Raw genomic sequence first — 23,672 nt, 5'->3', positions numbered from 1 at the left:
GGTGCCAATGGCTCACAACTGTCATCCTAGCTACTCAAGAGGCTGAGATCTGAGGATCTCAGTTCAAAACCAGGCCAGGCAGGAAAGTCCGTGAGACTCTTATCTCCAATAAACCACTCAAAACCGGGAAGTGATGCTGTGGCTCAAGCAGTACAATACTCGCCTTGAGCTGAAGAGCACAGGGACAGTGCCCAGGCCCACAGTTCAAGCCCCATGACAAAAACAACAAAAATTTTTTAATTAAAAAAATTCCAGGCTTACGCCTGTAATTCTAGCTATTCAGGAAGCTGAGATCTTAGGATGGCGGTTCAAAGCCAGCCAGGGTGGTACTGTCGCTCAAGTGGTAGGGCACTAGCCTTGAGCTGAAGAGCTGAGGGACAGTGCCCAGACCCAGAGTCCAAGCCCCATAACTGACACACACACACACACACACACATACACACACACACACAAATCCCAGAACCATAACCACAACCATTGTCCCAATTTAAAAAAAAAAAAAGGAGGACAAATTCAGACTGCCAAGCAGTTCATCTCAAGCACCTGTGGAGCCTTCCCGCCTCTCTGACTGCCCCCCCCCCATTCCTGGGAAAAGGTCATGACAAAGGCCCTTTATACCATTCTCTGTCCATTCCTGCTCATCTGCATTCAGAGTGCAGGAGGGAGGGGAAGATTCCAGCTGAACTTACCACACACAAGGCATTTTTAGCAAAGCAGCAATTATCACCACTGACATGTGAAACAGGGTGGTTTACACCTGAAAGGAAAAGACCAGTCACGATCCCTGTAGATACCGCAGTCTCCTCAATTCCCTGGAACACTGACCGGGCAGCTCACTGAAGGTCTGGATTTCCCAGCAGCCTCTGCGGCCCATGTCCCCATCTGACACCTACTAAGTTTGGAGAAAACTTCCAGGGTCCTGTCAAGATTGAGGCAAAGGTCCCCTGCTCCTAGCAAGCCCGGACTCAGTGGCCCTTGGCGGCTAGTGCTCTCCTGGCCTGTCTGTGTGAGACCCTGGGCTCATCCCCAGCTCTGCCAAGAACTGGACAGTAAGTACAAGGAAACCTGCTGGACCGCTGCCATCCCAGCACGACCGCAAACCAGAACTTGAAGGCATTCTACCACTTAAGCCACACTTCCACTTCTGGCATTTTGGTAGTTCACTGGAGGTAAGAGTCTCAGGAACTTTCCTGCCTGGGCTGGCTTTATTCAATCCTCACATCTCAGCCTCCTGAGGAGCTAGGATGACAGGCATGAGCCATCAGCCCAGGCCTTTGTAATTTGGAGTGGAGACTACCAGTTCCAATGTTAGGTGCTAGATGTCTACCCTGCACCATGGGGCTGCCAGGCAATTTTCCTGGCAAATAAGGTGATGGTCAGGAGGCTGGGTCTTGGAAGGGGCATGAAAAGATGAATGAAGCTCTTCTCCCACACTGGGGAAACACACAGCAAATCCAGGGGGGAAAATACACCTACCTTGAGATTGAAACCAGAGGTTATCTCTATAGTTGTACCCAAAGACCTTTCCATTCACCACCAGTAGCAAGGCTCCTCCTGAAAAGTGCGCCGAGGTGACTTCTGGTGCAGTTATCTACAAATGATGACATCGACCACAAGAGTCACAGCAGTGCCCCCGACACCTGTCACCACGCATGTCGGGAACAGCTCTGCCCACCGCCGCAGCTGGGACTGCAGCTATGGGAGATCATTTACCCTGGGCCGGACACGTGCAAACTCGGGAGATGAAGTCGGACCTTGCTTCCCTTGGGCACCTCTGCTCACTCCCTAGCCACATGTGTGAGGATGCAGGCTGAAGTCGATGTGAGGACTGAGTACCTTGACAGGTGCATGGCAGCCCAGGTGTGAGGCTAGCCTGCCAGTCTGGCCTACTGACTGAGACCCTGGCTCAAAGAAATAAGGAAAAAGGGGGCTGGGAAGATGGCTCAGTGGTAGAGTGCTTGCCTTGCATACTTGAGGCCCTGGGTTCAATTCCTTAGCACCACATAAGCAAGAAGAAAAAAGCCGGAAGTGGCACTGTGGCTCAAGGGGTAGAGGGCTAGCCTTGAGCTGAAGAGCTGAGGGACAGCGCCCAGGCCCAGAGTTCAGGCCCCACGACCGGACCCCCCCAAAAAAAAGAAAGAAGGAAAAAGGGGCTGGGAATGTGGCTTAGTGGTAGAGTGCTTGCCTTGCATGCATGAAGCTCTGGGCTCAATTCCTCAGTTCTACATACACAGAAAAAGTCAGAAGTGGTGCTGTGGCTCAAGTGGTAGAGTGCTAGCCTTGAGCAAAAGAAGCTCAGGGACAGTGCTCAGGTCGTGAGAGTCCCAGGACTGGCAAAAAAAAAGAAAAAAAAAGAAAGAAAGAAGGAAGGAAGGAAAGAAAGAAAAAAGCGGGGCTGGGAAGGTGGCTCAGTGGTAGAGTGCTTGCCTTGCATGCATGAGGCCCTGGGTTCAATTCCTCAGCACCACATAAAAAAAAAAAAAAAAAAAAAAAAAGGAAAAAGTTGAGAGACATAGCTCATGTGTGGTAACCTTAGCTACTCAGGGGATAAAGTTCAAGGCCAGCCTGGGCAAAAAGAGAGTCAAAGAGTCCATCCATCTCAGTCTAGAGAAACTGATGCCAGAATGGAGGTGTGGCTCAAGTGGTAGAGCGCCAGCTGTGAGCAAGCTGAGGGAGAGCATTAAGCCTGGAGTTCAAGCCTCTGTACCAGCAAAATCATAATCATAAGGAAAAGCTGAGTAGAGTGCCATGATCCTGCCATTCCAGCTATATAGGAAGGGCAAATGATCCAGGCTTACTTGGGCAAAAACAGAAGGCTTTATTTGAAAAAGAAAAAAGCAAAAGGAGATGGAGGTGTGTCCCAAGTGGTAGAGCACCTGCCTACCAAACACAAGGACCTGAGTTCAAATCCTATTACAGGGCTGGAAAGGTGGCTCAGTGGTAGAGTGCTTGCCTTGCATGCATGAGGTCCTGGATTCCATTCCTCAGCACCACCTAAGCAGAAAAAGCCAGAAGTGGCGCTGTGGCTCAAGTGGTAGAGTGCTAGCTATGAGCTGAAGAGCTCAGGAACAGTGTGCTGGCCCAGAGTTCAGGCCCCACAACTGTCCCCCACCAAAAAAAAAAATCCTAGTGCAAGGAGGAAGAGGAGAAGGAATAATAATATGGGTACATTAATCTGCTAACAAAGCCATACTTCTCTCAGCACAGAGCTCAGCCTGTGTCCTGCAACTCAGCCATGTGAGGAAGAATATTTACTAACCCACCATCCTTCACCCTTTCACTCAAAGGAGTTGGTTGGCAGTGAGGGCAGAATGAGCCAATCTTCTTTGGCCTTACAAGTGGCTGTAAGGGGTATATTGTTCAATAAGCCTTCAGCTAACAAAGCGCACTAGTGTGATATTTTGGAAGGATATCTTCCCCCAGTACTACTTATTGTGAGCGGCCCCGGGGCCAGCTTCATAAGGTAACTACCATTGTCCACTCAGGCATGGTGAATGGGAGGAGGCTACTCTCAAAGTTATCTCTGGTGAAAAAAATCTGTTGCCTGAAATAAACAAGACAAGAGTTCAATTAGGACCAATGTGCCATTCCAACAAAGCTCCTGATTTGATATTATTGTTTTGACGACATTAATCTTTATAGCCTGCTGGTTGGCTTATTTTTTATTAGCATATATTAGTTGTATAAGAAGAGTTTCACTGTGACATTTCCACACATGCATACAACGTCCCCCATCAACCTCACCCTTCCATGTCTTGCTCATCCTGCTTTCCCTTCTTAAAACAGTATCAGAGCTGGGAATGAGGCTTAGTGGTAGAGTGCTTGCCTAGCACGCACGAAGTCCTGGGTTGGATTCTTCAGTACTACATAAACGAAAAAAGCCTGAAGTGGCACTGTGGATCAAGTGGTAGAGTGCTAGCCTTGAGAAAAAGAAGCTCATGGACAGTGCCCAGACCCTGAGTTCAAGCCCCAGGACTGGCAAAACAACAACAACGACCCAGTATCAACAAGTTTCTTTGTTCTATACATGGCCTGGTTTTTTTGCTCAAAGCTGGAAATCTTCCATTTGAACCACAGCTTCACTTCCGGCTTTTTGGTGCTTAATTAGAAATAAAGAGTCTCCTGGACTTTCCTGCCTGCCTGGGCAAGAAAAGTGGTCACTTACCCTAGATACACAGCTATATTTCTCTCACAAGGATGTCTAAGCAAGACAGTCGTAGAAGAGAAACGCAGAAATTCCTACAAAGAGAATCACAAGGTCTTAATAAAATCACCAGTGACAAATAGCAGCTAAAACCATTTCCTACTGTGTACCATTAGAAATAGGAAGGGCAAAGTCTCAATCAGAAAGGCAGCTTGCACTCATAACTTTTTTTCCTGTTGTGTTTTTGGCCAGGAGTCTCACTATGGTACCCAGACTGACCTCAAATTCAAGTCCTCCTCTGCCTTAGCCTCCAAGTAGTTGTGTGACTGTAGGTGTATGGGCCCCCTACCTGGCCTCCTTTTCCAGTTTTGATGCAGTGTTATATCAGATAGCTGGAGGGGGAGGGGAGTGGGGAAGTTTGGGAAGTTTTCCTGGAACCTGTTTAGATTGTCTTTACAGTGTGCTATGGATCTATAGCCAAATAAAAAGCTTCCCCCTCCCTCCCCAGGTTTGGTTTGTGCTACTAGTACTGGTGGCTCACATCTGTAATCCTACCTACTCAGGAGGCTGAGATCTGAGGCTTCCAGTTCAAAGCCAACCTGGGAAGGAAAGTCCATGAGACTCATCTCCAATGAACCAGCTAAAGGCCAGAAGCAGAGCTGTAGCTCAAGTGGTAGAACACTAGTCTTGAGGAAAAAAACTAAGGGACAGTGCCTGAGCCCTGAGTTCAAGCCCCAATATCAGTGAGCACACACACACATAAAAAAAAAAAAAACCCACAAAGTATCCAGGCATGGTGACCCAAGCCCGTAATTCTAGGAGGGAGAGGCAGGAGGATCTTGAAGGCTAAGCTGGCTCTCTCAAGTAATTACAGCTATGAGGGGAAGGCTTAGATAAGAGAATCCAATTATCTTGCCCATGTAATTGTAACCCCTCTGTACAGTATTTTCACACACACACAAAAAAATACTATCCCCATGGGGGGAAAAAAAAAAGAAGAGAGAATCCAAGGCTGGCCCTTAGGATAAAACTGTGGGACACTATTTAGAAAAGAAAAAATAATAATAATAAGCTGAGTGCTGGTGTCTAAGCCACTCAAACTACTCAGGAGGCCAAGATCTGAGGATTGCCGTTCAAAGCCAGCCTAGACAGTAAAGTCTGTGAGACTCTTAGCTCCAATTAACCACCAAAAAGCCAGAAGTGGAGCTGTGGCTCAAGTGGTAGAGTGCTAACCTTGAGCAAAAAGCTCAAGGACAACATCCAAGCCCTGAATTCAAGCCCCAGAACCAATACACACACACACACTAAATAATTGAAATATAAGCAATGATAGCCCTAGAGTGGCTGAAGTGGTACAGTGCCTACTTATGAAATTGCAAGACCCTGAATTAAATCCTCAACACCACAACAAAACAACAACACAACAACAAAAACCCTTAACTCTAAGGGCTGGACAAAGGGGGTATTCCTAAATCCTCAATACAAAAACTGGCACTCAAAAAATATTAGACCTACTGCTGTAGCTCAGTGCTGCATCGGTGCCTAGTAGACGTGAGACCTGGGGGGGGTTCACCCCCACAGCACCACAAACAGCAGCCCCCCCCACACACACCAAAAAAGGTAAAAAGATTAAAAGAAAGAAAAAGAAAATTCCGGTGCAGGAATTCGATTAGATGGGGTGCAGGGAGTGTGGGGTGGGGAGCCACATACCCTTTGGGCTTGCTTGGAAACATTAAACACTTTTCCTGTCCTCACTGTGCGGGTGCTGGAGGGAGGGACAAGGAGACAGCTTGTCGTGGGCCTGCGTGTGTAGCTGTCTGTGGATGTGTGAGTGTGTGTGTGTACCTGTGTGTGTGTGTACCCCTTTCATCCTGGCCCACTGGTCACAGGACAACAGGGCAAAGCCTGAGGTGGGGGACAGGGAGACGACCTGGGGGGGGGAGAGCAGGGAAGGGGTGACCCAGTGAGGGACTAAGGGGGGGAGGCGGCCTGGGGGGGGGGAGGGAGAGGGGGAGTGTCGCCGGGGGTGGTTGTTTAGGGGGGGGGGGGGGCGGGGGGGGGGGCCCGGGGGGGGGAGTAGGGGGGGGGGGCGGCGGGGGGGGGTCCCCGAGCAGGGAGGGGCTGACGGTGAGTGACAGGCCTGGACCAGGAGGGGAGGCAGGGCTCAGTCAACCCTCAGTGAATCCCAGCAGCACCCCATTCCCGGGAAGTCCGCCCCACCGGCACAGAGTCTGAGCTCTGGCCAGCGGCCAAGGTCTCATCATGGCTGCCGCCGCCACCATCACCATCAGCGACCACACCAACATCTCTCCCGCCAACACTTCTCCTCAACCGCCGCGCGTGGGGGGGGGGGGGGGGAGGCGGCAGGGCAGGAACACTCCACAGAGTCTGAGCATGCGCACCAACGAGCCTCTCTGCCTGGGCATGCGCACCAGGCAGAACGTGGCACACTGCTTGAACTCTAGACATGCGCACACCTCCTTGGAAAGCCCAACTCCACCGTCACCTGGCCCCAGCGGCTGAGCGCGCATGCGCAGGTTCTGCCACCCACATGCCTGAAGCGTGTGTCTGACTCTGTTGTCAAATGCTCGAAGGTTGCACTTGAAGGATTCATTAGGTGTACAAAAGGAGTTTCTCCGTGACATTTCCACACGTTTATTTGTTTTTATTTGTGGAGGTAGACACCAAATTTAGGAGTAAAGCAGAGATAGAAGGCTAGCATTGACACAGGGCTGGGTGCAGCACATCTGATAGTAGGCCACACGTTTATTTTTACAATACATACCGATCATCCTCCGTCTTAATCCTGCTTTTGTGTAGGAGAGGGTGGGGAGAGGCTTGAACTCAGGACTTCACATTAAAAAAATTGTATTGCTGGGGGGGGGGCAGGGGGAGGATGGGAAGGGATGGGAGGGGGAAACAAAGGAGGCTACAGTGCTTGATAAGAAATATACTCATTATCTTGCCCATGTAATTGTAACCCCTCTGTACAATATTTTCACAATAAAAAAATTATATGGCTAGGAAGGTGGCTCAGTGGTAGAGCGCTTGCCTTGCATGCATGAGGCCCTGGGTTCAATTCCTCAGCACCACATAAGCAAAAAGAAAAAGCCAGAAGTGGCGCTGTGGCGCAAGTGGTAGAGCACTAGCCTTGAGCTGAAGAGCTGAGGGACAGAGCCCAGGCCCAGAGTTCAGGCCCCATGACCGGACCCCCCCCCAAAAAAAAAATTGTATTGCTGTTATGAAGTTGTACAGAGGGGTTACCACTTCATAAGCCAAGTAATGAGTACATTTCTTTCTTTCTTTCTTTCTTTTTTTGACAATGTCACCCCTACTTTTGTTTTCTGGACTTCACATTCTGTTTGTGCTCAAGGCTGGTTACCACTTGAGCTACATCTCCACTTCTGGCCTTTTGGTGGTTAAAGAGTCTATCAGATTAATCTTCTCAGTCTGGTTTTTTTTTAATTTAATTTAATTTTATTTGTGAACATACTGTACAGAGGAGTTACAATTACATGGGCAGGATAATGCATACATTTCTTACCAAGCATTGCAGCCTCCTCTTTTGTTTACCCTTCACATCCCTTCCCAGCCTCCCCCCTCCCCCCTCTCAGTCTGGTTTTAAACCACACTCCTCAGATCTCAGACCCTCTGATTACCTTGGATTACAGGCACAAACCACTGTCACCTGGCCTATTCGTGCTTCTTAAAGCTCAAGAGTTTTCATTGTTCTGTTTTCAGATACGCAAATAAACACAGATCATCATTCATCTTCATTTACAGTCTTCCTTTTTACTTTCCTGTCATTCATTCATTCATTTATTTTATTTTTTAAAATTTTTTTGTCAGTCGTGGGGCCCGAACTCTGGGCCTAGACGCTGTCCCTCAGCTCTTTAGCTAAAGGCGTGTGCTCTACCACTTGAGCCACAGTGCCCCTTTTGGCTTTTTCTGCTTATGTGGTGCTGAGGAATTGAACCCAGGGCCTCATGCATGCAAGGCAAGCACTCTACCACTGAGCCACCTTCCCAGCCCGATTCATTTGTTTTAAAATTTTATTTATTTTTTATTTAGTGTCCATTGTTACACCAGTTTCACTCTCTGGGGCGCTGGTGAATATCCACAATCTTCTAGGTAGCCAGAAGAAGCCTGAAGCACCCTAGGTGGGAAGCAAAAGGTTGATAAGTTCCAGAGTACATGCTTAGTAAGACAGAGACCTTGAGTTCAAATCCCAGTACCTACAAATTAAAAGGAAGCTGAAGCCAGGCGTTGGTGGCTCACACCTGTAATCCTAGCTACTCAGGAGCCTGAGATCTGAGGATCACGGTTCAAAGCCAGCCCAGGCAGGAAAGTCCAGGAGACTCTTATCTCTAATGAACCACCAGAAAACCAGAAGTGGTGCTGTAGCTCAAGTGGTGGAGTGCTAGCCTGGAGCTGAAGAGCTGAGGGACAGCACCCAAGTCCAGAGTTCAAACCCCAAGACCTGGGGGTGGGGTGGGGTGGAGGGAGGAAAAGAGGGAAGTGGAAGCCCTGCCCACCGGCGCCACAGAAGCTCCGCCCCTAGAGGCCACGCCTCTCCAGGACCCGCCCCCTCCGGACCACGCCCCCTCCAGGGCCACGCCCCGTGGACAGTTCCGTCTAGGGCCACGCGCCTGGCGTCACGTGCGCAACAGCCTAGGGAGCGGAAATGACGCAAGCCCGGTGCGCCGCCAGTATGGCTGGGCCATGGCGGCGAGCACAGGTTACGTGCGGCTGTGGGGTGCTGCGCGGTGCTGGGCCCTGCGGCGGCCGCTGCTGGCCGCCACCGGGAGGCGGGCCCCGTCCGCGTCCGGAGCCTGGTTGCCCAGAGGCCGGCGGGCCTGCGACGCCTCGCCTCCTTGGGCGCTTTGGGGCCGAGGCCCGGCGGCCGCGGGCCAGCGGCGAGCGCTGTGGGAGGGGAGCAACCGCGGCCACGGGTCTTTCTCGGGCGGCGAGGACGCCTCGGAAGGTGGCGCAGAGGAAGGGTCTGGGAGCCCGGGGGGCAGCTCGGGCGGCGGGGAAGGGCCGGTCATAACGGCACTCACGCCCATGACGATCCCGGACGTGTTCCCGCACTTACCGCTCATCGCCATCACCCGCAACCCGGTGTTCCCGCGCTTTATCAAGATCGTGGAGGTAACGAGAGCCCCCCGCCCCGGCCTTGTGTGCGGGCAGCAGGGATGGGCCGAGGGGGTCGCCGAGCGCCCTCGTGCCTCTAATCTTTAACGACACACCTGATTCTCAAAAGGCTGGTGTGGGGCTCCCGGTCCTCTCCACACTGATTCTTCCCCTTACGGGAACCCAGTGAGCTTAGTTAGGTATGTCCTGTTGATTGAAATCTGGGAGGGACCAGCCGTAAAAGTTTTTTTGCGGCAGTTTCTTGGGCAGCAGCTGCAGAGCCTAGTTGGAAGATTCGTCCTCGCGTTAAACAAGTATCTCTTTCCTTCTTCCCTTATATCAGCCACAGTTGTAGACACTCTGGATACAAAAATGGCTGTCTTTGGAGCTTACATTCTAGCGGATCAGAGTGCTTGAAGCCGAGATTAACGGCTGGAAATGAGCCAGAGGCTGGAGGGATGGGGGAGAGGACAAGTTGTCTTCCACAGCGTTGTGGACCTGTGCCCTCTGCCAGGCTTTGGGAACACCAACAAGCCAAACAGTGCCACCGAAGAACCACAATTCTGGTAGAAGAGACAGTAAACCAATAAGATGCTTTCAGAGTAAGAGCCATGAGGAGGTAGGGAAAGTAGGGTGATGTAACAGGGAGAAAGCCACAAGCTTTCAGAGTGGTGTGCACTCAAATGCCCTCCCCCTCCCATCCCTTCACCATTGTTGTTTTCAACTGCCGTGGAAACTCAAATCATGGAGCAGAAAGGTTATCAGCTGTATAAGCAAGGTCATATGATGAATCAGCCTCCACATCCTTTCCCCAAGCCACTCTGCCAAGTCAATCTCAAGGATCCCTGGGAAAGGAAAAACCCAGAACAGAAGGGCAGCAGCAGCAGCCTGCTATTGGGGGTGCTCACAGATGGGGTCCCTCTGCCCTCCCAGTGTGTATCTGAGCTGCTCATCTTTGTGAGTAGTTAGTGAAAGGGACCCACGGTCAATCTCTGTGGGTCATCTTGTGGCTCCAACTTTCCCTAACAAGTTGGCTCCTTGGAAAAGGAGTTGTGGGAGTTGCATGCAAGTACTGTGTGGAAAGGATTTGCAGTACTGTGTCCAGCATTTAGTTGTTTCAGCTATAAGCTGCTGCCGTTCCTGCCTACTGAAGGAAGTGATCACTTACTCAAGATGTTCTTCATAAAAGAATCCAGGATGTCAGAGTTAATGGAAAGCCTTGGTGATGTTTCAGAACTTCTCCCTGGAGGCCTTTATCTCTATGAGCAACTCCACTTTCAGCATCTCTTGTACCTTCCCAGGCTCCTAGGGTCAGGACTGAGCACCTTGTCTGGCCCCCTCAGCCTTGCTAGGTGACAGGTGCCTTGCTGCAGCACCTGAGAAGAGAGATGAATCTTCTAAGAGCTCTTTCTGCCACATGAGTCACAACTAGCCACACAAAGCCTGGGAGGGGAAGGCGGGGAGGCGCCAGGGGGAGGCATTACCCAAGTTGTGTGTAATATTAGGCAGGCATATGGTCGTTTCTGATTTGCTCTTAGTGTTACTTAGTAAATAAGAACGGGACTCTGCCAGGGTGGGGGCAAAGAGGAGAGACAGTTTCAGGATGCATTTGTCAGCTCTTGGCAGAAAGTGAGTTAGGAGCCACTGCTTTGGGACCCCTAAGTGTTTGTGGGCCTCTTAGCAAAGCTCCATTTAGTTTGTAACTGATACCCTGTGGCTAACTTGCTCTAATAGCTTCTGTTCTTATTGGTGGCCTCTGAGTATAGAGCAGGGGCCCTGTCTAGAGTAGTGTCAGGTAATCTTGGACCCCAAGTGGAGTTAAACACTGTGGCTCCCTGGAGCCACAGTGTCACCGTCATCCAGGAGCTTGTTTGAAAGGCAAGTGGCCAGCCTGAGCCCCCATGAATCAGGAATCGCATAGCCGTGAGGGTTAACAAGTTTCTGCTGATGGTCATGCCTGCCACAGTTCCATGCCCAGCCTGCAACTCAAGGCAGGCTTGAAAGTAGCGTTGACCTTCTAGAAGACAACAATAGCCTTGAACTTGGTTTTGAAATGACATGGAGAATGTGCCGTGGTGGTGGGGGTAGAAGATCAGTGAGTTGCACAGGGGTGTCATTACAAAATGGTCCCATGGAGACTGAAGAAGTTAGCAGCCTGTGGGACAACCATATTTGAATTTCACACGTGCATGTTGGGTTGTTTTTGTGTATCCCAGGCTGACCTGCAACTCAAGGTCCTCCCCCAGCCTCCCAACTAGTAGGAATATATGTATGAACCATCAGCAAACACAGCTTTGTCCTGACAGTAATAAAAGCAGAGTAGTAGTGATTTTCAAACATTTTGCCACTGAAATTGGTTTTGTATCTGGTTTAATTAGTTTTTTGACTCGCCATTTCTGTGCTTTGGAGGGGGCGTGGCCACTAAGGAATACATCTAGTTTATGTCATTACTCCTGTCAGTCCCTGTTTCCTTTCATTAATGTCCTGGGTTGAATTTACCATGTTGTCAGAGAATATAATCTTTTTTTTTTTCTTTTTTTGTCAGTCATGGGGCTTGAACTCGGCCTGGGCACTGTCCCTGAGCTCTTCAGCTCCACTTAAGTGGAGATAAGTCTTACAGGCAGGGCGCAGGTGGCGCATGCCTGTAATCCTAGCTACACAAGAGGCTGAGATCTGAGGATTGTAGTTGAAAGCCAGCCTGGGCAGGAAAGTCCATGAGACTTATCTTCAATTAACCATCATAAAACTGGAAGTGGCGCTGTGGCTCAAGTGGTAGAGCACTCGCCTTGACCTGAGGAGCTCAGGGACAGCGCCCAGGCCCAGAGTTCAAACCCCACTAGCCAAAAAAAAAAAAAAAAAGTCACAGACTTTCCTGCCCAGGATGGCTGAGTAGCTAGGATTACAGGCATGAGCCACTGACACCCGGCTCAGAATAATCTTGGAAAGTGTAGCTAGAAGCCATAGCATGGCCGTGTCTCACTCTGACATCATTGTCATGCTAGGTTAAAAATAAGAAGTTGGTTGAGCTGCTGAGAAGGAAAGTTCGTCTGGCCCAGCCATATGTTGGCGTGTTCCTAAAGAGAGATGACAAGTAAGTGTCATTGCCCTCTGTCCCCCCACCCTACCCCCAAAGCCACCCTGATTTACCATGGCCCCTAGAGTAATTTGTGCCCCTTTTCCAACCTTGACATAAAGGCAAGACCAAGTGCTGGGTAGAGGATTTGGCATTAAACATCAGTGCACTGGACTCATGGGGAGTGCTGGCACACAGCCCTGGGTTTCACCCCGGTACTGCACACTTAGTTTACACATCGTCTGGATTGGGGAAACAACCTTGAGTCCCCTTAGAATGACTTCATAGCAGAGTGAGCCAAGCCAGTACATTCACCTCACTCCAGGTAAAAACCATCCAATTGCTGGGCATCAGTGACTCATACCTGTAATCCTAGCTACTCAGGAGGCTGAGATGTGAGGATCACAGTTCAAAGCCAGCCGGAGCAGGAAAGTCCATGAAACTCTTATCTCCAATGAACCACTAGAAAACTGGAAGTGGCACTGTGGCTCAAGCGGTAGAGTGCTTGCCTTGAGCTGAAGAGCACAGGGACAGTGCCCAAGCCCAGAGTTCAAGCTGCACAACCAACAAAAACAACCCAACTGCCAAGTCCCATGTTCCCAGTAAGACCCCTAAAGGCTGTGTCCTTTCAGTGGGCCAGGGTGGAGGTGAGGAGGGTGGAAGCCTTCCTTGTGGCTGACACCTGCCACTTGTGTGCCATCCCTGTGGTGGGGTGTGCCCAGCACTCCTGTGGGAAGCCTGGGAGAGGCTGTTCTGCAGTTTTGGTAGTGGCCTGTAGGGGCGTTTCTTCTCTCTCCCTCCTCCCTCTCAGCCCGGGACATCCCTCTGCGCATAAGCATGGCGCACCAACGCGCCCTTGTGTTGGTCTCCCTCAGCAATGAGTCTGACGTGGTGGAAAGCCTGGACGAGGTCTACCACACGGGCACCTTCGCCCAGATCCATGAGATGCAGGACCTCGGGGACAAGCTGCGCATGATCGTCACGGGGCACAGAAGGTGTGTGGGAGCCTGAGATGGCAGAAAGCAGCCCTCCGGGAGAGCCCCGGGCCCCCTCAGCAGCCCCCTTGTTGGTCAGCTCTGTGGGTCCCTCGCTGGTACTGGGAACCTTCCTCAGAAAGTGGTGGGTATGGGGCTGGGAAGGTGGCTCAGTGGTAGAGCACTTGCCTTGCATGCCAGAGGTCCTGGGTTCAATTCCTCAGCAGCACATAAGCAAAAAGAAAAAAGCTGGAAGTGGTGCTGTGGCCCAAGTGGTAGAGCTCTAGCCTTGAGCTGAAGAGCTGAGGGACAGTGCCCAGACCCAGAGTTCAGGCCCCAGGACCGGACCCAAAAAAAAAGAAAGTGGCGGGTTCTTTCTTAGATGGCCTCTGTGGTGGTGGCCGTGGCTATCACAGCCTGGGTTCTGAGGGCCGGTCGCACGCACCCGCAACATTCAACATTCAGATGGCTTCTGATTGTGGTGCTGTAATGTGTGGGTTTTGTTTCTGGCGGACTGTCCATGTCGTTTGCAATCCCATGCTGCTCATGGCTGATGGATGGTTGAAGGGGCAGCTCTGGGCTCCAGCTCTGCCCAGGATGGTTGAGCAGAGAGCACGCTGCCTGCCGGGTCCTGCAGCTGCCTTCCAGCCCCCGCTCGGCAGCACAGTAAGGTTCTGGCAAGCCTCTGGTTGGGTTTTGTTGCGTCTAAAGGCCTGTGTCAGAACAGCTCACAGGTTCCCTCAGCTAGAGGGACCCAGAACCCACTCAGGAATTGGCCCAGGTATGCTAAAGGCTGTGTCCTGTCCCATGCTGCCAGGCCTGTCCCATCTGCTTTCAGTGGGCCAGGGTGGAGGTGAACCTCCCCAGCCCCCCAGCCCCCATGCTGTCCCAGAGAAGTTACTTCCCAGAGAGGCCTGATTCAGAGTCAGTAGGATCACTGTGTCATATGCCTCTACACTAGCATTCTGGAGACTAAAGCAGAAAATTTGAGATCCAAAGCCAGCCTGAGTTCATAGCTGTGAGCTCCTAGCAAGATCCTGTCTGGAAAAAGACAGCTGCCATGGGCGAGCTCAGCTGGCTCTGTCCTTAGTCACCCAGCCTCCCAGCTGCTTGCTAGAGGGAAGTATTCAGGGAAAGGAAGGTTGTGAAGGATGCAGACTCTTTTCTTAGTGTTTTCTAAACGGTACAGTGTAACAGCTGCTGACAGTGCTTACATTGTATCAGGCTTCCTAAGTCATCTGAGGTGGTGTGGGCAGGTTCCTCACCCCTTCCTGTGTTACATGTATACAGTGAGTGGAGTGGAGCGGCTGCTGGTGTTCCCTGGACACTGGGGCAACTGCCCTGCCCCGCCCCTGCACTGCTCAGGTGCTTGACTGGCTTTCGGGTACCCACAGCCTGGCCTGCTCCCTGCTTCCTTCACCCTGGGGGCTTGCTAATTGTCAGGAGGCAGTCAGCCAGGCTGAGTGGATCCTGGGTGGTTTTCAGGCCACCTGTGAAGAAGGTACCACTCTTCCCCGTGTGTGTGGGGGGGTGAGGGGGGGTGGGGTGGAGACTTGGCTGCTCTGTGTGTGTGTGTGTCTGTGTGTCTGTGTGTGTGTGTGTGTGTGTGTGTGTGTGTGTGTGTGTGTGTGTGTGTGTGTGTGTGGACTTGGCTGCTGTCTCTGGGCTGCCAAGATTGCTGCATAGGGCTCACTTTTGTCCAGCCAGCATCCTGAGTGGGGAGGCACAGGTGTAAGCAATGAGGTTAGGTGCTCATGGTAGCTGGAGCATGGGAGAGACAGACATGGACAGGGCTGACCTGGCATAGGGGCATCTGCCATGATCCTAGCACTCTGGAGGCTGAGGGAGAATTGCTAGTAGAATTGCTAGGCTACACAGTCTGAGCTGTGTAAGAAGTGAGATCCTACCTCAAAAGAAACACCACCAAAACCCCAGTGTGGTGGCTTATACTCATAAATCTAGGCTACTAGGGAGTTTGAGATTGGGAGGATTGTGATTCAAAGCTAGCCTGGACAAAAGTGCCACTGTCTAAACCAACAAGCTCGGCGTGGTGGTGTCCACCTGTCACCCTAGCTACAAGGGAGGTTATAGGTAGGATTGTGCCAGTCCCGGGCAAAAAAAAGGGGCGAGGATGCAGGCTCAGGCCCTGAGTTCAAAGCCCAAAAAGGGAAGGGTGGGAATGTGTGGGCCAACTCCCTGTGCAGAGGTGCAGGGGTGCTGGTGTGGAGGTCAGGGGACTGCAGGGAGGGGGCTCTGGCTGATGAGCTGAAGGCCAAGGACAGGGCAGCCATGGTGCTCCCTTCCCTAGCTCTTCCCAGAATGTTCCATGTGCTCTGGAACATAGATAAGGTGGGGTGGGGCTCTGGGGGTCTCCAGTTTGGGGGCCAGCAGGTACCCACAAGGGTGGCTGTTCTGCTTCTTGTCAGGATTCGCATCAGCAGACAGCTGGAGGTGGAGCCCGAGGAGCCTGAGGCGGGCAATAAGCAGAAGCCGCGCAGGAAGGCCAAGCGCGGCAAGAAGGAGGCGGAGGAAGACCCAGCCGCCAAGCTGCAGCTGGAGGTGGCCATGGAGCCCGCCGATGCCCCCAGCGAGGTGCTCATGGTGGAAGTGGAGAACGTGGTCCATGAAGACTTCCAGGTCACTGAGGAGGTGAAGGTGAGTGCTGCACCGAGCCTCCCTCCCTCCCTCCCTCCCTCTCTCTCTCTTTCCCTCCCTCCTCCCCATGTCTCCACTCCACAGCCCTCTAAGTAGCTGGGAGACAGGAGCCCACAGAGGCTTTGAGCTGATCCCCTTTAGGTACCAGTGTCCCAGAAGGCCTTGGGTGCTCTGAGCTCCAAAGTCCTGTAATCGGTTGGTGATGTCTGCTCCAGTCCCTGAAGGTCGAGGTTGCTTTTGCCACTGGCCTGGTCAATGCCTTGTTCGTGGGGTTCCTCTGCCCCACAGGTCCACACTGTGGCAGGTCAGGTGCCTTCTGACCCATGATGCTGAGGACAGGATGTGGACGTCATTTGATTTTTACCTCCTGATTTTCCCCATGGCTGTACTGTCATTACTGCCCATGAAAACTTTGTGATATGGAAGGAAAGGCCCACGACTGAGCCTCAGCCACTGAGATGAGAAAGGCCAGGACCCCTGAGACACAGTCTGGCCAAAGCTGGAGACTGAAAGCCAGGCAAGGGTGGTGTTTGGCTTGGCTGGGCGGCTGCAGCCCTGTAGAGGAGCCTCTCAGTCTCTGCAGAGCCTGGCCAACATTCCTGGAGATGGTTGCTGAGAGCCCTAGTGATGGACAGGTTCAGCCCACAGGACAAGGCCGAGCTGGGACAGAGGTGGAGGGAGGTGTGGCTGCAGCATTTAAACACAGGAGAGGCCGGGGCAGGAGGGTCACCAGTTCCAGGCCAGCCCGGGCTGCACATGTAAAAAAAAAAAAAATAATAAACACAGAGCAGAAACTAGCCACCCTCGTTCTCCTGTCTGTCGTATCAGGACTGACCCAGCGGTCTGAGAGGCAGGCTTTCCTTTTTACACAAATCCCTTTGCCCTGATGACCTTGGGTTCCTACTCTGGCCCCGGGGCTGGTGGAGCAGGAGGTAGGGCAAAGTGCCAGGGCTGTGCTCCCTGTGTGGGGGACTTCACGCCTGTCTTGGTCTCCTCGCCAGGCACTGACTGCTGAGATTGTGAAGACCATCCGGGACATTATCGCCTTGAACCCTCTCTACAGGTCAGTGTCCCACGCCAGGGCCTTTCTGCAGCTGCCCCGCAGCAAATGGGATCTGAGGCCAGGGCTCCTGGCTCAGTGACATCCTGTGTGTGGGGAGAGTGTGTGTGTGTGTGGGGGGGTTAATGACCCCTCATGCTGCAGCCAAGGTACTCTGTCCTGCCCCTTGGGTTTGGCTATTAGCTGGTAAGAGATGCTTTTAAGGGATAGGGTTTGGCCGTAGCTGAGGAGGTGTCTAATAAGGGACAGGTGTCATGGCGGCAGACGGGCTGCCACTGTGACTCAAGGGCCTTACCCAAAGCCAGTGGAGTGTGGGGCCTGCGGCCTGCCTCGGGCCAGCCCCAGGCCCCACTGTGCTGGTGGTTTCAGAGAGTCGGTGCTGCAGATGATGCAGGCAGGCCAGAGGGTGGTGGACAACCCCATCTACCTGAGCGACATGGGGGCCGCGCTCACGGGGGCTGAGTCCCACGAGCTACAGGACGTGCTGGAGGAGACTAATGTGAGTACCTGCCGCACCTGCACAGGGGCCACCGCAGCGAGTGTCTAGCCATCTCTGGCTGCCTGCACCCTGTCTGAGTGGGGCTGTGGTATTGGCAGGGGTTAGGATGAGGGCGTCTGGGTCAGCACTGGCCCCCATGCTCCTGAGGCAGCCAGGCCCCTGGGCCCTTCTGTGTAATGCGCCCCAGTGCATGGTACGGCTGGCAGCCTGCTTCCTGGGACAGCGAGCCCTGACCACAATCCACGCCCTGCCCTGCAGATCCCCAAGCGGCTGTACAAGGCCCTCTCCCTCCTGAAGAAGGAGTTTGAGCTGAGCAAGCTACAGCAGCGCCTGGGCCGTGAGGTGAGGGGGGTGGCCAGGGCCCCTGCACAGACGGGTGGGTTGGGAGTCTGGGTCTGATTGTCATTTCAGCTGCTCTGCAACTCCTGGGCTCCACCTCTCCCACCTCAGACACCGAGCTGCTGGGCTTTGCTTCCATCCTGTTGTATTTTTGTTTTTTTTGTACAATGGGGTTTGAATTGAAGGTCTTGTGTGTGCCAGCCAGGTGCTGTGTTATGTCCCCAGTCTTTTATCCCTAGGGCCAATCTTGGATTATTATCCTCCTATGTACACCTCCTGTGTAGTTGAGATAGCAGTGCAGGCCACCATGCTAAGCTTCTTGGTTGAGATGAGGTCTCACTACTTTGGCTGAGGCTGGCCACGGTCTTCCCAATCGCCACCTCCTGAGAGTAGCCGGGATTACAGCTGCGAATGACCATGCCAGGCTAGTTTTAGTTGAGGTAAAATTCATCCCTTCATCCCATCTTTGAGCACCTAGCACATCTGGCTGTGGTTAAGGGTAGATGGCCAAACAATCCTGAGCACTGAAGGAGGCTGGGGGGCCAGGCCTGGTCAGTTTGGAAAACAGGGAACTTCTTCCTTTGGGTTATAAAGAGGAGGACTGGTGTCAGCTCAGCAGTGAGCTCTTAACCTGCCCCATACAATGCCGGGGCCTCTATCCCCAGACTGCAAAAGAGGAAGAAGGAAAGGACTGGAGACTTAGGGCTCCCGGTTTCTCTTCTGAGCCCTGAAAGGTGAGGGAGGGGTCTGTTCAGCTGAACCCCAGCCCTGCCCTCTTCTCCTTCCCCCGTCCCTTTGTGCTGATGACTCAGTAGTCCCCATATGACCCACCCCAAGTGGAGTGCCTGTCCCAGTCAGACCCTCCCCTTCTGAGTGCCCCACCCTGCCCGGCTCCAGGTGGAGGAGAAGATCAAGCAGACACACCGCAAGTACCTGCTGCAGGAGCAGCTGAAGATCATCAAGAAGGAGCTGGGGCTGGAGAAAGAGGACAAGGATGCCATCGAGGAAAAGTTCCGGGAGCGGCTCAAGGAGCTGGTGGTACCCAAGCACGTGATGGACGTGGTGGATGAGGAGCTGAGCAAGCTGGGGCTGCTGGACAACCACTCCTCGGAGTTCAAGTATGGCTGCCTGGCCCTCATGCTAGACAGGAAGGAGCAGGGTCCGGGCACCACGCTGCGCCTGCATCTGGCCCAGGCCAACTGCCGCCTCATCTCGGCTGTTCTGTGCCTGACGTTGGGACCCGGGGGTTGAGTTCCTGTGGGAATCTTGGTGGCACTTGTGTTCCACACAACAGACACCTGCTGCCACAGAACTGCTTGCTGCTTACCAAGGCAGCTCTTGAGCCAGGGCGTCCCCGCAGAGTGCCTCCCAGGAAGGGTTGGATGACACTAAGTATACTTGGTGCCCTGGAGCTTTCTCCTTTTTCCCCCTTGGGTGGCGGGCAAGATTACACTGCTTTGCCAACGGCCCAGAAAACCAGGACCTTGAAATGCCTCCAGTGGCCCCAGGTGGTGCTGAAGTCTAGCAGAGCCTCCCTGAGCAGAGTGCCTGTGGGTGGGGCAGGGCTGACTCCTTCCCAGCCTCTCTGCTGCCTGTTTGTGTCCAGAGGCCCCGCCTCCCTTCACTGTGGCCTTTCCCCCCCTTGTCAAAGCAGCAGTGCAGTGTCTCGCAGTCTCCACCCACCGCCTCCTCTCATAAGGGCGCGGTGGGGACGCTGGGCCTGGACAGTCCCTATTGAGATTGGTAATTTACCCTCTCCTCGATGCTGCGTGAGGTAGCAGAGGGTCCATGGCACAGCTCCATCCTCCAGGCCCCCCAGCAGTCCTGCCTCACCAAGAGGCCTGCACAGGCCCTGCTGCCATCCCCAGGCTTCTCCCAGTGTGCGCGTGTGCACAGGGTGGCTGTGGTGGCCCCAGTCCTTGAGGCCCCCCAGGACATGGTGATAGGGTCACCTAGAGGGAAGTACTAACTGTCCCGCCTTGTCCTGCTTCCCTGGGTTGGTATCCAGGCTCAGAGTGGCACAATAGTTGCCCCAAACGGTAGTAGGCTTGGCCTCTACCTCCTCACTGTTTTGGGAGAGCTTCCCCCATCACCGCTTTGTCCTAGACGCCCAGCCCCCAGGCTGCTGTAGGGCCATCCTGGTGTCCTGCGCAGCCCAGCCCCTCGTGCGTGGCCCAGACCTGCTCACACCCTGTTCTCTGGCAGCGTCACGAGGAACTACCTGGACTGGCTCACGTCCATCCCGTGGGGCAAGCACAGCGACGAGAACCTGGACCTGGTGCGAGCGCAGGCCGTGCTGGAGGAGGACCACTACGGCATGGAGGACGTCAAGAAGCGCATCCTGGTGAGGCTGCCGTCCCGTGTCCTGGGTCCCGGCGTTCAAGGAGATGAGCTGGCTTAGCTTCTGTTCTGGGGCTGCGAGGCCCAGGACTGTGCTAGAGCATGATGCCACATTCGTGCGGGTGCCCTGTGCCCTTGTCATCCCTTCCTGCTCCCAGGCCTGGTCTACCCCAGGGAGATGCCAAGGCCCAGGCCTGCTGTAGTCCAGGTTGGCATGTCACTGCTGAGCCTGTGCTGGGAAGGGCCTACTGGTGGGTTTGGGGGGAGCCGGTAGGGGCCAGGAGAGGGGAAGCACTGCAAACCTGCTCCCCCCTCACAGGGCTGGCTGCTTGCTTGCCAGGTGCGAGATTGGAGGGAGGAGGCAGCAGGCCCTGGGGCTGTGAGGTAGGGCTTTGAGGTGAGGATGGCTGGCAGTGACGGCCCCACTCAGCCACACCCCGGGGGACAGCTCCTTCCTGAAGCTCACAGATGTCCGTAAGGCATTGTGTCCGTGGTGAGCTCCTAGGCCAGGTTCTATTTTAGAAAGGGCAGCCAGGGACTTGGGGTGCCCAGCCAGCCTGCACACTGACCTGCCTCCGCCCCCAGGAGTTCATTGCTGTCAGCCAGCTCCGAGGTTCCACCCAGGGCAAGATCCTCTGCTTCTACGGCCCCCCTGGCGTGGGCAAGACCAGCATCGCCCGCTCCATCGCCCGCGCCCTCAACCGCGAGTACTTCCGCTTCAGCGTGGGCGGCATGACCGACGTGGCTGAGATCAAGGGGCACAGGTGGGTAGAGGCCCCCCAGGTCTTGATACTTCTCTGGGGGTCACTTGACCTGGTGTGGGCTGTGCTGCAGCACAGCATTGGTACACAGCAGGACAGCTCTGCCCCACTCGGCCACCACCGCCGCCTCCTGCTTGCTGTCCGGAGGGCCCAGGCTTGGCTGCCCCTTCGAATAGCGCATGCAGGCCTGGCATCTGGGAGCCCAGTCATTCCCTCCACCAAAGGAAGGCAGCTGAGTGCACTAGTACATGCCTGTTGTCCCGGCTCCCAGAGGAGGCTGGAGAAGCATATACTTTCTCCAGCTGGTGCTGCAGAGCGAGACCCTGGCTCAGAACTACCCAAGAACAAAATAGACTCCCAAGTTTAAAAGGTGGCATTTCTGCCCTCTCTGAACACATTCAGTCCTCCACCCAGGCTGGCTGCAGCCCGGAGAGGCATTACCCAGGTAAAGAGGGCCTGAGGCTGGGAGGGCCCAATCCCTGCAGGCTGAGGGCAGGATCTAAGCAGGAATGGGCACTGGAGAGGCCAGCAGTCCTTCTGCAGCCCCTGGGGAGGAGAGACTGGGCATTCTGAAGGGCTGGGTCTCACCGGGCTGGAGCTGGCCACCACATGGCTATGTCAGCCTGGTTTCAAATCAGGGACATGGACAGGAAGCTGATGATTGAGTGAAAAGGGTCATAATAGCACCAAAATCCCTCTGTCCACAGCCTCCTTTGGCTCCCATCTTTCTGTGTCCTTCCCCAAGCCCACAGGGCCTTGCCCCGCCTTCCTGCCCTCCTCCTCCCTGCTCCCCTCTGCTCAGCCAGGTGGGTCTCCATGCTTTCATATACTGCTGTGGAAGTGCCTCAGGGCCTTTGTGTAAGCTGCGCCCTCTCTCTGAAAGTCTCTTCTGCCATATTCCAGCCTGGCTTCCTCCTCACCTTTGCTCTTAAAAAAATGTCTTTCACAGCTGGGCATTGGTGGCTTACGCCTGTCATCCTAGCTACTCAGGAGGCTGAGATCTGAGGATCACAGTTCAAAGCCAGCCCAGGGCAGGAAAGTCTGAGACTCTTAACTCCAATGAACCACCAGAAAACCAGAAGTGGCACTGTGGCTCAAGTGGTAGAGCGCTCACCTTGAGCTGAAGAGCTGAGGGACAACGACCAGGCCCAGAGTTCAAGCCCCGCCACCAAAAAAAAAGAAAAAGAAAAGCCCTTCATTGGCTGGGAATGTGGCTTAGTGGTAGAGTGCTTGCCTAGCATGCATGAAGTCCTGGGTTTGATTCCTCAATACCACAAACAGAAAAAGTGGGAAATGATGCTTGTGGCTCAAGTGGTAGAGTGCTAGCTAGCCTTCAGCCAAAAGAAGCTCAGGGACAGTGTGCAGGCCCCGGACTGGCAAAACAAAAACATCCTTCATGCATAGCATGTAGACCACCCAATGTGGAGTTCCTTGGTTTCCTGTGGGCCCACCCACTGCTGAACAGGACACCTGAGGGCCAGGCCCAGGGCCTGCTGGGGCTATGCTGGGTCTGCTCTCTGGGGAGACCCAGCCTGACTGGGCCCAGCTCTTTATTGTCTGTGATGCTAGGGTTGGAAGCCATGGTAGGTCCCTGGTCACCTCGAGCCATGTACTTTTTTGCTTTTGGGGCAGGCCTCAGGCCCCTGGTTGTCAGGTTTGCCTTTCTATTTCTGAGGGCTGGAAGGACACAGGCTTGGTCTCATGGGACCGGGGAGGCTGCCTGCTTCTGGCTGCTGGGTGTGGTATCGGGCCAGGCTCAGCATACAGCTGCGAACCGTACCCTGTCCTGCAGGCGGACCTACGTGGGGGCCATGCCCGGGAAGATCATCCAGTGTCTGAAAAAGACCAAGACGGAGAACCCCTTGGTCCTCATAGATGAGGTGCGTGCCCACCCAGACCTCCCAGCCGCCCCCAGGCCCCTCCTGGGAGCTTGGGGAGGGCCGGGGAGTGGGGCGCTGCCACAGCACCTCCTTCCACCGCCCCAGGTGGACAAGATCGGCCGCGGTTACCAGGGCGACCCGTCGTCGGCGCTGCTGGAGCTGCTCGACCCCGAGCAGAACGCCAACTTCCTGGACCACTACCTGGACGTGCCGGTAGACTTGTCCAAGGTGCGGGCCCGCGCTCGTGTGCACCCTGGCTGTGCCCGCGCTGGGGGAGGCGGGCCGCGGGGCGGGGCACCCGCCTGGCCTCCAGCGCCTCCTGTGGCTCACAGGTGCTGTTCATCTGCACGGCCAACATCACGGAGACCATCCCCGAGCCGCTGAGGGACCGAATGGAGATGATCAACGTGTCGGGGTACGTGGCCCAGGAGAAGCTGGCCATTGCGGAGGTGAGGCCCCCTCCGTCCTCGCGGGGCAGGAGCCACAGGGACCCGGTCTGTTCCCCAGAGGCGGCTTGGAGAGAGCCGCTAGCTGGGGCTGGGGGCGGGGCCGTGGGGTGGAGCCTGCTGCGCGCAGGCCACGCCCCGGGCACTCATTGGCTGTGGAGGCCTCGGCCCGCCCCCGCCGGGGGGAAGGGGGCCGCTGAGCCCGCGGTTCGGTTCCGGTTCCGCAGCGGTACCTGGTGCCCCAGGCCCGCGTCCTGTGCGGCCTGGACGAGACCAAGGCCAAGCTGTCGTCGGAGGTGCTGACGCTGCTCATCAAGCAGTACTGCCGGGAGAGCGGCGTGCGCAACCTGCAGAAGCAGGTGGAGAAG

The 23,672-nt window shown here is 54.4% G+C and overlaps 2 protein-coding genes across 2 annotated transcripts in view; one reads left to right on the top strand and one right to left on the bottom strand.

The window, feature by feature from the left end:
- The window catches only part of Catsperd (catsper channel auxiliary subunit delta), a 43,396-nt gene extending 36,946 nt beyond the window's left edge, over nt 1-6,450 (bottom strand). The window contains exons 1-6 of the mRNA XM_013022660.1: nt 6,365-6,450; nt 5,855-5,909; nt 4,166-4,239; nt 3,472-3,544; nt 1,477-1,591; nt 690-757 (exon numbers count right to left, since the gene is read on the bottom strand). Of these exons, the coding sequence (XP_012878114.1) occupies nt 690-757; nt 1,477-1,591; nt 3,472-3,544; nt 4,166-4,239; nt 5,855-5,909; nt 6,365-6,450 (471 nt within the window). The remainder of the gene's footprint in view (nt 1-689; nt 758-1,476; nt 1,592-3,471; nt 3,545-4,165; nt 4,240-5,854; nt 5,910-6,364) is intronic.
- A 2,416-nt stretch (nt 6,451-8,866) lies between these two features.
- Lonp1 (lon peptidase 1, mitochondrial) overlaps nt 8,867-23,672 on the top strand; it is a 16,031-nt gene continuing 1,225 nt past the window's right edge. Inside the window, exons 1-14 of the mRNA XM_013022659.1 lie at nt 8,867-9,295; nt 12,280-12,368; nt 13,226-13,345; nt 15,751-15,979; nt 16,981-17,042; nt 17,409-17,538; nt 17,797-17,880; nt 18,775-18,995; nt 20,083-20,221; nt 20,803-20,981; nt 22,771-22,858; nt 22,964-23,086; nt 23,191-23,307; nt 23,532-23,672. Of these exons, the coding sequence (XP_012878113.1) occupies nt 8,867-9,295; nt 12,280-12,368; nt 13,226-13,345; nt 15,751-15,979; nt 16,981-17,042; nt 17,409-17,538; nt 17,797-17,880; nt 18,775-18,995; nt 20,083-20,221; nt 20,803-20,981; nt 22,771-22,858; nt 22,964-23,086; nt 23,191-23,307; nt 23,532-23,672 (2,151 nt within the window). The remainder of the gene's footprint in view (nt 9,296-12,279; nt 12,369-13,225; nt 13,346-15,750; nt 15,980-16,980; nt 17,043-17,408; nt 17,539-17,796; nt 17,881-18,774; nt 18,996-20,082; nt 20,222-20,802; nt 20,982-22,770; nt 22,859-22,963; nt 23,087-23,190; nt 23,308-23,531) is intronic.

This window comes from Dipodomys ordii, unplaced genomic scaffold (assembly GCF_000151885.1).
Source record: "Dipodomys ordii isolate 6190 unplaced genomic scaffold, Dord_2.0 Scaffold64, whole genome shotgun sequence".
NCBI classification, from domain to species: domain Eukaryota; kingdom Metazoa; phylum Chordata; class Mammalia; order Rodentia; family Heteromyidae; genus Dipodomys; species Dipodomys ordii.
Note: the sequence above shows the minus strand (reverse complement) of the source record. Positions and strands in the feature narration are given on the sequence as shown.